General features: G+C 42.7%; 1 protein-coding gene across 2 annotated transcripts in view; it reads right to left on the reverse strand.

Annotated features, from left to right (window-relative positions):
- Pdgfra (platelet derived growth factor receptor alpha) overlaps positions 1-15046 on the reverse strand; it is a 48412-nt gene that overhangs the window by 13014 nt on the left and 20352 nt on the right. For both annotated transcript variants that reach the window (XM_026385394.2, XM_077803343.1), the window contains 10 exons: positions 14212-14327; positions 12492-12618; positions 10592-10785; positions 9757-9851; positions 9424-9556; positions 7567-7671; positions 7059-7169; positions 6652-6805; positions 5270-5436; positions 23-138 (listed from right to left, as the gene is read on the reverse strand). In XM_026385394.2, the coding sequence (XP_026241179.1) occupies positions 23-138; positions 5270-5436; positions 6652-6805; positions 7059-7169; positions 7567-7671; positions 9424-9556; positions 9757-9851; positions 10592-10785; positions 12492-12618; positions 14212-14327 (1318 nt within the window). The remainder of the gene's footprint in view (positions 1-22; positions 139-5269; positions 5437-6651; positions 6806-7058; positions 7170-7566; positions 7672-9423; positions 9557-9756; positions 9852-10591; positions 10786-12491; positions 12619-14211; positions 14328-15046) is intronic.

Below are 15046 nucleotides of genomic sequence, written 5' to 3' on the forward strand. Positions count from 1 at the left end.
CATCACCGTTCCTTGAACCTACATTTTTGGAAGCCAAAAACTCCATTCCTCGGGCAACTTGATAGGTGAAGCTCAACAAATCCAACAAAGTAAGGCCTTCTGAGTTGTCATCTGAAAGGAGGTTTTTGACTTCTGAGTCTGCAGAACAGGAAGGAGAGCAGGACAGCATGAGAGCTCACCCACCACTAGGACTCCCAGGAGGCTGGTCTGCTTGTCAGACTACAGAGGCTTGTCCAAAGAACACATCCAAAGCTATTTCCCTATGCAGTTTCTAGACCTCCCAGGTGGGTATCTAAGTGTGCAAAGGAGATGGGGCAAAGCTCAGGGCAAGAGCACTTGCCTCACATGCATGAGACGCTGGATTCAATCCCCAGCAGTGCAAATAAATTAAAAAAATGAAAAGGTTCTTTCTTTAAAAATAAATTGGTACAAGCTGAGCATTCATTCCTATCCCCCCCAATGCTCCAAAATCCTAAGTACTGACATGGCACAAGTAGAAAATTCCACACTTGACCCCATGTAATGGGTCACAGTTGAAATGCAAGTACACTGAAGAGATTGTGTAAAGTTACCCTCGGGCTCTGTGTAGAGGTATAGATGAAACATAAATGAGTTTGTGTCTAGACTACAGTCCCATCCCCAAGATATTTCATTGTATATATGCAAAGTTCCAAAACCTGAAAAAAATCCAAAATTCAAAACACCTTTGGTCCCAAGTATTTCAGTTAAAGAGAGAGTCAACCTAAATACAGAAAGACATCCCTGATTTATATATGAGTATGTAAGAACACAGGGCCATGAGGACCAATCAAAACTCTTCTCCCTAATGGGTTCTCACATGTAGTTTTGTATTGTTGTTGGGTTTTGGTTTTTTGGTTTTCTGAAGTACTGGAAATCGAACCGAGGGACTCACACGTCATAGGCAAGTAGTCTACCACTGAGCCACATCCCCAGCCCTTTTCATTGTTTATTTTGAGATAGGACCAAGTTCCTGAGGCTGGCCTCAAATCTGCAATTCCCCAGCCTCAACCTCAGGATTATTTGGAATGACGGGCCTGTATCACCATGCCCAGCACATAACGATTTTGTTTACCTCCCAGATTTCTCTTTTCCAACCTTAGTTAGTCATCACACCAGCCATCTTTAAACGCACACATACACATTGAAATTTTCTGTGACAAATACACATGAGGACAAGGAGAAAAAAATAATTTCCAAGAATTGCTTTATTTTATTTTTCAAACTACCTTCCTAGTCTTTGGCTTATAAGTCATCAATTAAATCAACTGCCAATCAGACAAGGAGACAAGCTTAAAGATCAGGGTCAATGGAGACCAGGGAAGGTGGGAAGTACAGGAGGCTACTTTCTAAGCCACTCCATGGCTGAGACCAAGGTAGTGGATATATGGCTTCTCAGTGAAGTGGATGGAAGAGTTATTTCACTGGAATTGAATACTGGACACTCAGAGACGATGGAGACTCAAAAGGTTTGGATACAATAAAATTAAAGAGAAAGCCCGCAACCACCAAGGGTGGCTACCAGAGCCCACCCGCCCCTGGGGAAAGCAGGAAGGGCAACTTGAGGAAGCTGCATTTCAGGCATGGCTTAGTGCACAGAAATCTGAGATCAAAACACTGGCTGGTCCAGAGGCTGCCCGCATAGTCCACTGGTGCATGAAAGACACATGGTGTTTCCCAATTGTCCACGGAGAGCTGAGGCAGGAGCCATTCTGAAGCAACTATGGGAACCAGGATCCAGGAAATCTGAGCTGGGTCTAGATCTTGGTCCAGCTGACACCTGCCACATCACCTAAACGGTGCCTAACAAATCAAGAGGAAAGCAGGTACGGAGTGTATGGTCAGGGAGCCTGGGGAGAGCCTGGCTGCCCACCCCGCCACTTTTCAGTCTGGCAGCTCAGAGCAGGGCAGGCAGGAATTTGAACCAGTGTGTGTGACTGTGCTGGGGAGTGAGCCCAGGAAGCCAGGAAAGGCAGGATCCACAGTCAGCTAAAAGGCAAAGGATTGGCTCCTCCCCCTCATGAGTGGAACCCTGGGGAGTCTCCTGGGTGCAGTCTCCCAGGTAGATGGGCAGCTACCAGGCCCCAGAAGTGAGAGATTTTAATATCGCCCAACTAGTTGCCACTCAACAAAGCACCTGGGGCCTGCCTAGACCTAAGCCCCCACCTTCAGGAACTCTACCTACGGGAACTCCTTTCATGGAAGCCTGCAGTGACTCCACCCTGGGAGTGGAGCTGACAGTACAGGTTCAATGCAATTCCCATGAAAATTCCAATGACATTCTTCACAGGAATAGAAAAAGCAGTCATGAAATTCATTTTGAAAAATAAGAGGCCTAGAAGGGCCAAAGCACTCCTTAGTAAGAAAAGTGAACCAGGAGGCATCACCATACCAGGCATTAAATTATGCTACAAAGCTTTAGTAACAAAAACAGCATGGTATTGGTTCCAAAAAGGCAAGAAGACCAATGGACTAGAAGACACAGAGACAAATCCATATAAATACAGTTATCTCATACTAGATAAAGACACCAAGAACATACATTGGAGAAAAGATAGCTTCTTCAGCAAATGGTGCCAAGAAAACTGAAATCCATATGTAGTAGAATAAAATTTAACACCTATCTCTCACCCTGAACAATAATCAACTTAAAGTGGACCAAAGACCTAGGAATTGGATCAGAAACCCTGCACCTACTAAAAGAAAATGTAAGCCCAACACTCCAACATGTCAGCTCAGGAACTGACTTCCTTAACAAGACTCCTAAAGAGCAAGAAGTAAAATCAAAAATCTACAAATGGGATGGCATCAAACTAAAAAGTTTCTGGAGAGCAAAGGAAATAATCAAGAATGTGAATAGACAGCCCACAGAATGAGAGAAAATCTTTGCCACCTTTACCTCAGATAGAGCATTAATCTCCAGGATATACAAATAACTCAAAAAAGTTAACATCAAAAAAAACTAATAACCCAATCAATAAATGGGCAAAGGGACTAAATAGACACTTCTCAAAAGAAGAAGAAATATGAACGGTCAACAAATATATGAAAAAAAATGTTCAATATCTCTAGCAATTAGAGAAATGCAAATTAAAACTACACTGGGATTTCATCTCACTCTAGCCAGAATGGCAATTATCAAAAATACAAGTAACAATAAATGTTGATGAGGATGTTGGGAAAAAGGTACACTTATAACATTGTTGGTGGAATTATAAATTAGTGTAACCACTCTGGAAAGCAGTATGGAGATTCCTCAGAAAACTTGGAATGGAACCACCATTTGACCCAGTTATCCCACTCCTTGGTATATATTCAAAGGATCTAAAATCAGCATTCTATAGTGACACAGCCATATCAATGTTTATTGCAGCTCAATTCACAATAGCTAAGCTATGGAACCAATCTAGGGGCCCTTCAACAGATAAATAGATAAAGAAAATGCAGTATATATACACAATGGTGTATTACTTGGCCATAAATAAGAATGACTTTATGACATTTGCCAGTAAACGGATGGATCTAAAGGGTATTGCTAAGTGAAAAAAGCCAATCCCCCAAAATCCAAAGGCTGAATGTTCTAAGAGAGAACATTCTTAGTCTAATATTGGCCAAATTATATTGTATGCATGTACGGATATATAAAATAATCCCATCAATATGCACAACCATAATGTACTAATAAAAAAATATGGAAAAAAACCAGGGCCAGTGACTTTGCATTGACTTCCCTTTGTTTGTAACTTTCCCCAGTTCATCCCATCTGGAAGGGTCCCAGAGTTTTCGATGAAGAAGGCCATCTAGGCCAGTAGTTCTCAGTCCTTCTGAGGATTTTCAGGCAAAGTAAAGAATAGCTTCAGCCATTCACATTTTTCTAGCCAGCTACAGGAAAGCCAGAAAATTGTAATGTGCTTGCCAACAGGGCCTGGGCCTCAGCGTGACTCAGGTCCCCCAATGTCTGGTGCCAAGTCTACCAGCTCAGCCTGGGAAGCGATGTAAACTATTTTTAAAAATATGGGAGAGGAGAGGAAGCACTGGTTCCGATAACCCTCCTTGGCTAATCTTTGTAAAGTGCTTGGAAGTTCACCCATTTGGCAACGTGAAGTGGATGGAACCGAGAACTGCAGAAATGGAAAATATCATTGTGTATTGAACTTTGCGAAACAAGCACATTCTGTTTTTAATGGATTCGTACCTTTTGCTTAAGAACCTTGAAAATATTCCGAGCACATTAGTGATTTTCCAAACAATTTCATGGCAGCTCAACACTTTGCATAAACCAATGCGAGGGCTCAGGCCCCAAAGACAACAACATCACAGAAAAAGCCAAGGTCAGACCTATCTACAACTATCCTACTTCAAATCTGTGATTTAGACCAGAGCCCCAGAAGGGCCACCCCCGAGCACATAGGAGGTGGTCCATCTGGTATAGCATCAGCTGGGCACCCTGGGGTTAATAAATCCATCCAATCCTCCATTTACACCTCTGTTTTGAAAACAGATCTGCCTTCAGACAACAGTCAATAGAAACACTTGTCAGAAAATACATCTCCAATTGTCTACTCTCCAATTTTTATCTCAAATTGGATGTTAGGAAAGCTAAAATTAAGGGTTATTGAACTCATAGATATAAGTCTTATAAAACTTAAGAAAAAGCCACTAGGAAGAAAGAACAAAAGCTTCCTAACTTGCAGTTTGTCAAGTAAGGGCACTGAAAAAAAAAATCAATTATCAAAGGTAGCAATGTAGTTCAGGGGTGAAGCATCTGCTGAGCATACACAAGGCCCTGGGTTCAATCATCACCAAAACAAAACAATCAATTCTCACTGTTTTCATTTAAAAAAAAAAAAAAAAAAGGAGGTTGGAGCTGTAGCTCAGTAGTAGAGTAACTGGCTAGCATAAATGAGGCTCCAGGTTTGATCCCCTGTATTGCAAAAATTAGTAAATCTATTGAGAACAATTTTTTTCCAATTAAAAAGACATGTGAAGAACAAAAAAGAAAGGTTATCATATCAGAATAAATGACTCTATAAAGCAATCACATTTGAAGTTTGGGAAATTCATTGCAAGAAATCTGTCTTTATCCTTTTTAATTCACAGGCCACAACCTATAATAACCTGTCACAGACCCAACTGAGCAGACCTGCATTCAGGGACCACGTGGCCTGACAGGTCTACTTATCATTCCTGTTCACCCACCTCTGAGTATTTTAAGTATCATATTAAAGCAGAGTGATAAAAATGCTCTTACCTAACATAGATTTCTTCTTATACGAGGCCGGGCGATCGTACAGTGATCTCTGGATGTCCGAATACTTGGAGACCTCTTTTCTTTCCAACATGGGGACGTACTGTGTAGTGTCGGCTTGCTTCATGTCCATGTAATCACCATTGTTCTCAAAAGACAGAATCACGTAACTGTAAAAACAGAAAACACATCTCACCCAGGTGCCCTTCTGGAGTGGTCACTCAGATGCTTCAGCAGATGATGATGTGGGTCCCTGCCATGTGCCCGGTACTGAGGGAGGCAGAGCAAAAGCAAAACCAAAGAGTACCCTTCACATGGGGTGGCCCAGGCAGGGAGAAGGGCCTGAGAAGATGACTCCAACAATCCCACAAACACACAGGGCACCTCGGACCCAGGCATGGGGACGGCAGGAAGGTTCCAGTGGCATGAAAGGAAAATGACTCCTTCTGGCATGAAGGAGGCACTTTTCATAAGCTGTAGAATGACCACCATTTACAATGGGAAAGACCAGGGGATTATTCAGGTTCTGCTAACTCTGGCTGACACGGTTCTTACTATCTTTTCACTTATGTATTTGTTTTCAGTGCCACTCCTCTACACGTCTTCAGTGGGAAGACAGACACCCTGAAATGACATCTACAACAGGGGGCTATGTCCCCAAAGATTTATAAAATGTTATAAGTCTATGACACTTTAAATTTGAAAAAAAAAATCATGACATTAAGGCCCATCATTACTCTTTCTCTGTTTTTCAGTCTATAAACCATGAACATGGGATTTGTGGCCCTGTGGCTTGAGGAGACAACTCTTGCTACTTGATAAATTCGCACCCACTTAGTATCCATTAAGTAAATGTGTATAAAGCCAACTCCCTGCACTTTCTGATCTTACGGATCTTCATAGCCTTCGAGATCTTTACAGTCACTTGGCAGATTTCTGAAGTGGAGACCACCATCACTGGCTTGATCCACAGGCCCAGGTTCAGCAAGGACCACCAGCTGGAGCTTGGAGATCCTCAGACAGATTCTCACAAGGTATATAAACTCAGGCGTCCACGGCCTGTGCTGCATTTCATATATCCAGAGTGGATCACACATAAACAGGAGAATGGCTTCCAGAAGGATTCCAACTCTCACTCCCCTTAACTCCTATCAGCAAGGCCTTCCTACATGATGTTCCAGGCCTTCCATGATATTCCAGTCCAAAGTGCCTACAGACATAGGGTATCCATGGGCACTGTCGGGGACCACTGGGCAGGCTAGCTTGTCTCCAAGTCTTGTTACTTTGGGCCCTGACCCTGCAGACATGGATTCTGTCAGAACACGGGTTCTCTCCATTTGTGAGGCTTATAGGACAATGACACAGCCATGTCTCTGTACACTCACCTGCGTGTGCTCTCATCAGCAGGGTTCAATCCAAAGATGTCCAGCTCTTTCTTTGGCTTCTCTGGGTGGCGGCTCAGGAAGCTATCCCTGTTCTTATGCAAATAGTTGACCAGATCCCCATAGAAACAGTACTCAGTGATGATGTAGATGGGGCCTGTGGGGACCAAAACCAGAATGAAAACCCAAGGACAGGGGAGCCATGAATTGCTGTGTTTGGACCACCAAGAGATAGGGCTCAAAAACAGTGACTCCCATCAGCTCAGTGGAGCGAGAGGACTCCAAGGAAAAGATTTATATTCACTGGTGTGGCTGGGGTGTGAGGGGGGATTTGAGTCTGGTCTGACGGCTTTTCACAACCGCAGGTGTTCAGAGCACACCCTGACTCCCAGGAAGGTAGGTGAGCCTACCTGACTTAGTACAGGCTCCCAGCAAGTTGACGATGTTTAAATGTGGCCCCAGGTGAGTCATTATCTTCAGCTCAGACATGAGAGCTTGTTTTTCACTGGACCTGGCGGTGGCTGTTGAAGAAATAAATCATGAGTCAGTTCAACTCAACTACCTAGCTCTCGTTTCCAGAAAACCCCGAGAATGTGGTTGCTCCTGTAATTCAACATTATTACCTTTACCAAGTGTATAAAAGAGAAGCAGAGGGCCCATGGAGTCTGGACTCTGGTGACAGTCCCTAGTCTTTAGGATATAAAGAAGTCACTAGAAATAACTCCTCGTTTTCCAAAATACAAGTGACAAGAACAACCAAAACAGAATGAACTGACAAACTTCTAAACACACATAAAATCTAGAGTCAAAGAACCAGAATCTAATCCTAAATTTGCTACGATGGCTCTATTTCAATTTGCGACCCGATTTTGATCAGTTCACTTAATCTCTTCGTATTCAAATCCTCCCAACACTTACGTTTGAGCATCTTCACTGCTACTTTCATAACAGGCTGGGACCGGCTTAATCCATAGGCTGTTCCTTCAACCACTTTCCCAAATGCACCAGATCCCAAGATGCGACCTGTGGACAAGAAGAACCATCAACACACCGGGCTCCTCTGCGGGGTGAACAGCTGGGTGGGTGCTTTCCCATATTGAGTAAGCCTAATTACTCCTCCAAGTCATCCTGTCAAAAAAAGAATGGAGCCCACAGGGGAGGAAATTAGAGTAATTGCTTTTGTCAAATAACATTTGCAGCGGAAAGGAAAACACAGACGGGGAGAGAGGAGGATGCAGCCCTCCCTGGTGTGAACTCTCTGGCTAGCAGCTGGGTGCTGGCCAAGCCCTGGGCTCCTTTGCTTTTGCCTCCCGGCTCCTGCCCATACCCCCTGGCTCAACACCCTTCTGTTTTACACACACAAACAGAGGCATCCTTTGCATCAATAAATCCTTAACCACTGGAAATACTTGAGTATTCAAAATACCACCGATTCCAAGGAGTAGACAAGTAAAAACTGAGCTGGGCCCACTGCGGCCCATTGCCAGCAAGGCCACAGAGGCTCAGCATGCCCTGAGCCCAGTCATTGCCTCATGTCAGGAGAGACAAAGAGAAACTGAAACTATTGTCCCATCCTTGAAGAGCTCACAGTCCAGGGAGAGGCTTCCAGATAATCAGCCTGACTGTGGACAGCCCAGCCAGGGTAGATTCTGCTCATGAAAGACACCAGGAGAGCCCACCCTGCCCCTATCCGCAGGGCTGCATGGCTGGCAATTCCTGGAAAGGTACTGCTTCACCAGTAACTTGACAGGGCTCAGGAACAGGGAGACCAAGCAGTGCCCCTTGGCATAGCTTTCCCCCGAATTTTATTACTTTTTAATTTCCCTAAGCTCCTCATCCTTTTTGGGGAAACAGTGGTGAAAATATAATAAAGAAAGCTTAAGGAAAAGCATTTGAAATTGGGAGCCGGGAGGATACCTCGTTTGATTTCAGTTTTAGTAACTCTCTAAGATCTAAACTCTGCCATATTTTGGAATGAGACAGGTAGATGATTAAAACCTGTATTTAGTTATATTATTCACTGTGACACAACCTCTAGCTCTAACTTTGCCTTTGTCCTGTTTTCATTCATTCAGAATGTGATTTTTAAAAATAAAAATAAATAAAACTCCCTTGGACTTCATGTATTTGATCTCAGCCCAAGATTGAAATATTTGAAATCTGTGACAAGTTGGCTTGGGTATTGTTATATGTTTTCCTTTAAGATGTACCCATATTTTTAATATCTTATATATATATATATATATATATATATATATATATATATAAGCTTCTTATGCACCCTCAGAATGTACTGAATCAAAACCTACTTTGTGACTGTCCGCATTCATTTCTCATTTACTGTTTTTGAGTTGTAGAAATTCACTTCATTTTCGATTGGTGTCATTTCCAAAGCAAAGCCATGTTGGTGGGTATCTTTGCTAGGCCTCCTTATATTCCTTTCTCCCTTTGTAAAATTTTCTTTAGCCATAATTTGTTATGGTATTAGATTTTTAAAATTCATTGCAATGATAGTTTCTTCTTCTCCCCCATGCCTACCCTGCAGTGCTAGGGATTGAACCCACGTCTTCATGCATACTAGGCCAGGGCTCTACCACTGAGCTACATCCTCAGGCTCAATTAACTCTTTTTCAAGATGGAAATATATTTCTGCAAGTGAATTTCTATTGCATAGTTCTTACTAAGCAAAGCTCAGGTCCCTTACAGGGATTTAAATAGTGATGTTGCGTACAAGTGAAAATAGTGTCTTGGGAGGTCACAGTCAGAGGGACTTACCAAGCACTAGTCCATCTCTTGGAAATTCCCATCTTGAGTCATAAGGTAGCTGCATCGGGTCCACATAAATATATTCATGTCCATCAGGGCTGATTGATTCAATGACCCTCCAGCGAATTTCATACCTTGGTTTCTAGAAAGGACCAGGACAGGTAACTGATGAATTACCAAAGTCCCAAGGCACCAGAGCGCCCACTGCAGCAGCAAGCTGCAGTAGGATTTAACCACATCCATCCACCTGTAATCACTGAGCCCCTTCACTGTGCCAGGCATTGAACTAAGCTGTTGTTCTCACAGGCTTCAAAGATTTTAGTGCTTTGGGAAAATACCTACCTGTTTCCAAATGACAACCAGGACAATAAGTGAGATGATCACAATCACCAACAGTACCAGGACTGCGGCTGCCACCGTAAGCTCAGAACGCAGGGCTGGAGGATCAGAAAGAGACAGGATGGAGAATTTCCTTGAAGATAGGCCTAAGGCAGGAAGGTGTTGGTTACACCTGGCCAGGAATTTTTCACTGCCAGTAGGGAAGAATGGGGGCTGCCTGGCACATTTTAGGGATGGGCAATACCATCTCTCAAACATTTACACCCATGAAACTACACCAAAATTCAATCAGGGGAACTCAGCACTTTCTCCAAAGATGCTCTTAGCATAACCTTTCAGACAGAATCGGAAAGGGAACAATAAAGACTGAAAAATGAGATTGAGTGCTACTTCATGTACAAAAGTCTGTATTTCATAAGCTTTTTAAATAAAGTTTACTTTGAAAAGTGGCATTTGTTTCTATTGCTTGTGACTTCATGGTTTTTTGTTTATTTGTTTGTTTTAAGAATTCAATCTGTCTCAACTACCGCAAGGAGCAATGAGATGGAAGATTCTTCTTCCTCCTTCTCCATCCCACATGCAAATGTTCAGATGTTCAGCAACTCAGAGACTGAGTAGCTATACTATTAGACAAGCAAAATGTCCAGTGTCCTTTGCAAGATGCAGCTTGGTATATGAATTTGAAGAAAGAAAGGGCTAGATTCAGCTGCATTCAAAGCTGAATTTCTGCCTGGGGACCTGAATTCTGATACCACCCTATGTGGGATTCCACATGCTTCCTGAGAAAGATGAGGCCCAGCTGGTGAGCTGGAGTTCCCCTGACTATTGAGCAACTCACTGGGAGCCACCAGCTTCAGCTCTCGGTTCCCAGAACCAAGGAGATTCTTAGCCAGGCATCGAACTGCAATGGTCTCCTCTACTTTGGCAAATGTCACTCGGCCCTCCACGGTACTCTTGCCTCGAGGGTAGATCTCCGTGATGATATTTGAGACATTGTTGGCTAAGACTGTCCATGACGTTTCATTATTACATCTACAGAGAAAAAGCACATAAATATAGGGCTGGTTATTGGCAGTCAGGGAGAAGAGTGGGTTGGTGAATTTGTTACGTTGCTGACCTTGTCTACGTTTGCAGGTGCCTATGGGATAACTTTCTTGATTTTTGTGCATATTAACAGTAAAACTCACTTTCATACTCAAAAGGAAATAACCTGCATGAGAATAACTGAGAGTTTACTGTGGAGGAGGCAGAGACAAACAAATTCTATAAAATGTAACTACTGATCCCAAACCTTGACCCTATGAGTGAACTGAGCAGTTCAACATCAAGCATCTTTAATGATGCCAATATCCCACCCCTTCCAAAAGGCCTGGGGTAGGCCCTTCTCAACATCCACACTGAAAACAACTCTGAAGGTGTCACAAGGGTTATAACTCATCCTTCACATTGAGTTATAAGACCCAGATTCCAGCCCCAGTCAGCATGCAAGTCATCCTTAAGTTCTAGAAGGGAGGACTAGGAGTCTCAGTCTTTAGGAAGAAGCAATCAAGGCCTCAGAACACAGCCAGTGCCCATGACGCCACGGGCCCACCTAAGAAGGCAGAGAAATGAGAGCCGAATGAGGAAATGGTGAGTTAACTCCCACCCAACAGCAGGTGGTGAGCGAGGGAGTGAGCAATCACATGGGTGCCATTTTCATTTATGTACAAACGCCAGTCTAGCCACCCAAAGTTTGCCAAATATCAAGAACACAAATAATAACACATGCTGGCAAGGATGTAGAGGGAAAGAGACACTTATGCATGTTGGTGGGATTATGAATTACTAGAACCACTATGGAAATCAGTATGGAGTGTCCTCAAAAGGCTAGGAATGGAATCGCCATATGACCCAGCTATCCCACTCTACGGTATTTATCCTAAAGGATTAAAGTCAGCATTATAGCAATACATGCATACTCATGTTTATAGAAGCAAAATTCACAATAGCCAAGTTATGGAACCAGTCCAGGTAGCCATCAGCAGGTGAATGGATAAAGAAAATATTGTGTGGATACATGATGAGGTTTTATTCAGCAATAAGAAAGAATGAAATTATGTCATTTGCAGGAAAGTAGAGGGAACTGGAAAACATCATGCTGAGGGATATAACCCAGATACAAAGGGTCTTGTGTTTTCTCTTATATATGGAAACTAAAGATAAAATTGGGAGAGAATCTCATGAAAATAGAAGGGAGACAAGTAGAGGATGGGAATTAGAGGTAGGAAGGAAGGAAGGGAAAAAGAAGATACAGGGATATGAATAAGACCAAATTATGCTATGTGCAGATATGAATGTATCATAGTGATGTCTGGCATTATATATAATTATAATTCACCAATTAAAAAATAAATTTGCCAGAAAATAAATATGAAGTAAAAATATGGGTCAGAGTAGTAAAGATCCTCATAGGAGAGTGGTTCTTAAAATTCACTATTTTTTCACATTAGAGACTCAGAGAGGATCCAATGAAAGCCACGGACCTTACAACTTCTTCTTACAGCTCTTCATGAACACATGCACACGACACACACACACACACACACACACACACACACACACACACACACCAGGAAGCTGGGGGCCATGTTCAAAATCCTAACATGAGCCTTATGTCAAATAAGAACCACAAGTGCAAAAAGCACCAGTCAGAGAAGTAATATGATCACCAAGGAATAAGGAACGTCCAGTTTCCATACTTTTTAATATCCTTGCAAATCATCCACTCAATGTCAGGAAGAGGTGTGCCCTCAGCCGTGCACCTCACAGTCTGTCCTCCGCTGGAGCCATGATGGTCATCGACCAAATCCAGAATAGAGGATGGAACTGCAAGAGGCAGAAAGAAGTCAGATGCAAACACCAGAACTCGTGGGGAATCCAAAGCGGCAGGTGACTTCAGAAGTCAACCACCTTGCACTGGAACCATGCTAGAGGGGCTGAATCCACTTGCTGGGGTAACACTCCAGTGTGACAGCCCCTGCTGGGTGAAGCGTTTCAGTTTCAGTGCCTTGGGGTTTGTGCCTGTGGTGTGTAAAATCTGGAGTGAGGACTGGAAAGTGCCTGTAGTCATTTGGCTTGAAAGGCAAGGGGCTCTTCAAATTATCTGAGAGCTGGGGTTTGACTAATAGATTCAGTGAAAATATAATCAAAAGCAGTTATCTACCCAACTGCATCTGCAGGATTTTGTTAGGTAATAAAGGTTCTTTTTAAAAAAAAAAAAAAATCTGTGGGGCTGGGGTTGTGACTCAGAGGTAGAACACTTGCCCAGCATGAATGAGGCACTGGGTTCCATCCTCAGCACTACATAAAAAATAAAATAAAGATATTGTGTCCACCTATAACTAAAAGATAAAAAAAAATAAAAATAAAAAAATCTGTGTTCAGCCAGACATGGTGGCACACGCCTATAATCCCAGCAGCTCAGGAAGTTGAAGTAGGAGGATGGCGAGTTCAAAGCCAGCCTCAGCAAAATTGAGGTGTTAAGCAGCTCAGTGAGACCCTGTCTCTAAATAAAATACAAAATAGGGATGAAAATGAGGCTCAGTGGTCGAGTGCCCCTGAGTTCAATCCCCAATACCCACTCCCTCAAAAAAAGAATCTGTGGCCAAGTTCGTGATAGGCTAAGACTTGTATCAGAGACTTACTGTAAGGATCAAAAGAGCCCACCTCAAATGGTACCTGGCACATGGAGGGACTTAGTAAACAGGAGTTGAACCTGAATGTAACAGACTCGGCCACTCCTCTCTCTTCCGCAGGGACCACTGTCCCATGTCTACAGGGGAGCTACGCAGACCCCTCCAGAGCACCTGCAGGTCATCTGGACCAAAAAGCATCACTGTACCCATCTCAGAACTAGACAGATGCTAAGGAAGCTGCAGAGCCTAGGAATTCCCAGAGTGCTCCAGAGCAACTCAGCATGCCTCAGAATTACAGGTCAAGTGACCCTTGTCAGAAATGCTTAGGTCCAGAAGTGTTTCAGATTTCAGATTTTTTTCAGATTTTGGAATAGCTGTATAAACATAATGAAAAATCTTGGGGATGGGACCCAGGTCTAAACATGAAATCCATTTATGTTTCATGAGCACATAGGGATGTGCTTGTGTTTTGACCGTGACCTGTTGTGACTGTCACAAAAAGGTCAGGTGTGGGATTTTCCACTGTGGCGTCATGTCAATACTTTCATGAGAAAGTTTTCAGATTTTGGAGCATTTCCAATTTGGGGATTAGTTTGCCGACTTTATTCGGACCACGGATTATTTCTATAGTACTAGTACCTAAACTCATAAGTACAACAAAGCTATCCCTGACATGTGACATCTCCGGGCCCTGCTTCTCCTGTAAAGGGTTTCTTCTCCTTCTGCCAAGCTGTCTTTGGGAGCGCCACTCACCAAGCTATACCTTTATACTGCTTGTACATACCTTGAGTTAATAGTTCAAAAGTATAGCTCTTCACATCATCTTCATTTTGAACTATTATAGTATAATGGCCACTATCTTCTTCCTTAGCACGGATCAGCTTTAATTTGCTTCGATACCTAAAAAAAACAAAACAAAAACAACTTTGTTTCAATAAGCAATAGCTAAATAAACTCCAACTATTCAAAGAATGACAGTCTTCCAAGGTTCATTTTATTTTTGTCAAAAAGTAAAACACATTTTTTTTTCTTATCTGTTATCATCTCTTTCCTGGAATTCTCAACACAGTTTCCAAACATCAAAGATCTGAATAATAGACACAATTCGTTTTTTTAATATTTATTTTTTAGTTTTAGGTGGACACAATATCTTTTATTTTTCTTTTTTTATGTGGTGCAGAGGATTGAACCCAGTGTCTCACGCTTGCCACATCCCAAGCCCTAGACACAATTCTTAACAACAGAAAACCAGACATTTTGAGATAAGCAAAGGCCATCTCCAAGAGCTATTAGTTCTGGTAAGGTCTCCCTTTTGAATGAGAATAAACTACCAACTTTTCAAAAAGAAAGCGATGGGGGGGGGAGGAGGAGGAGAGAAGGGAAGAGAGGAGAATAGGGGAGAGGGAGGAAGGGAAAGAGGGGAAAGAAAACTCCTTGATTTTTACTTGTTTTCTTCCCCTAAATACATGTCATGTATATAGTTCAGCCAAAAAAGCAACACCATTGGAGGAAAAAATGAGGATAGCCTCTAAGTGTGATATGAAGAGGAATACAGGACTCAGCATTGCTAACTGCCTGTATTGATTCAAGAAACTGGAAAGTTTCATGCTGAGAGCCAT

Source organism: Urocitellus parryii, chromosome 10 (genome assembly GCF_045843805.1).
Source record: "Urocitellus parryii isolate mUroPar1 chromosome 10, mUroPar1.hap1, whole genome shotgun sequence".
Lineage (NCBI taxonomy): Eukaryota > Metazoa > Chordata > Mammalia > Rodentia > Sciuridae > Urocitellus > Urocitellus parryii.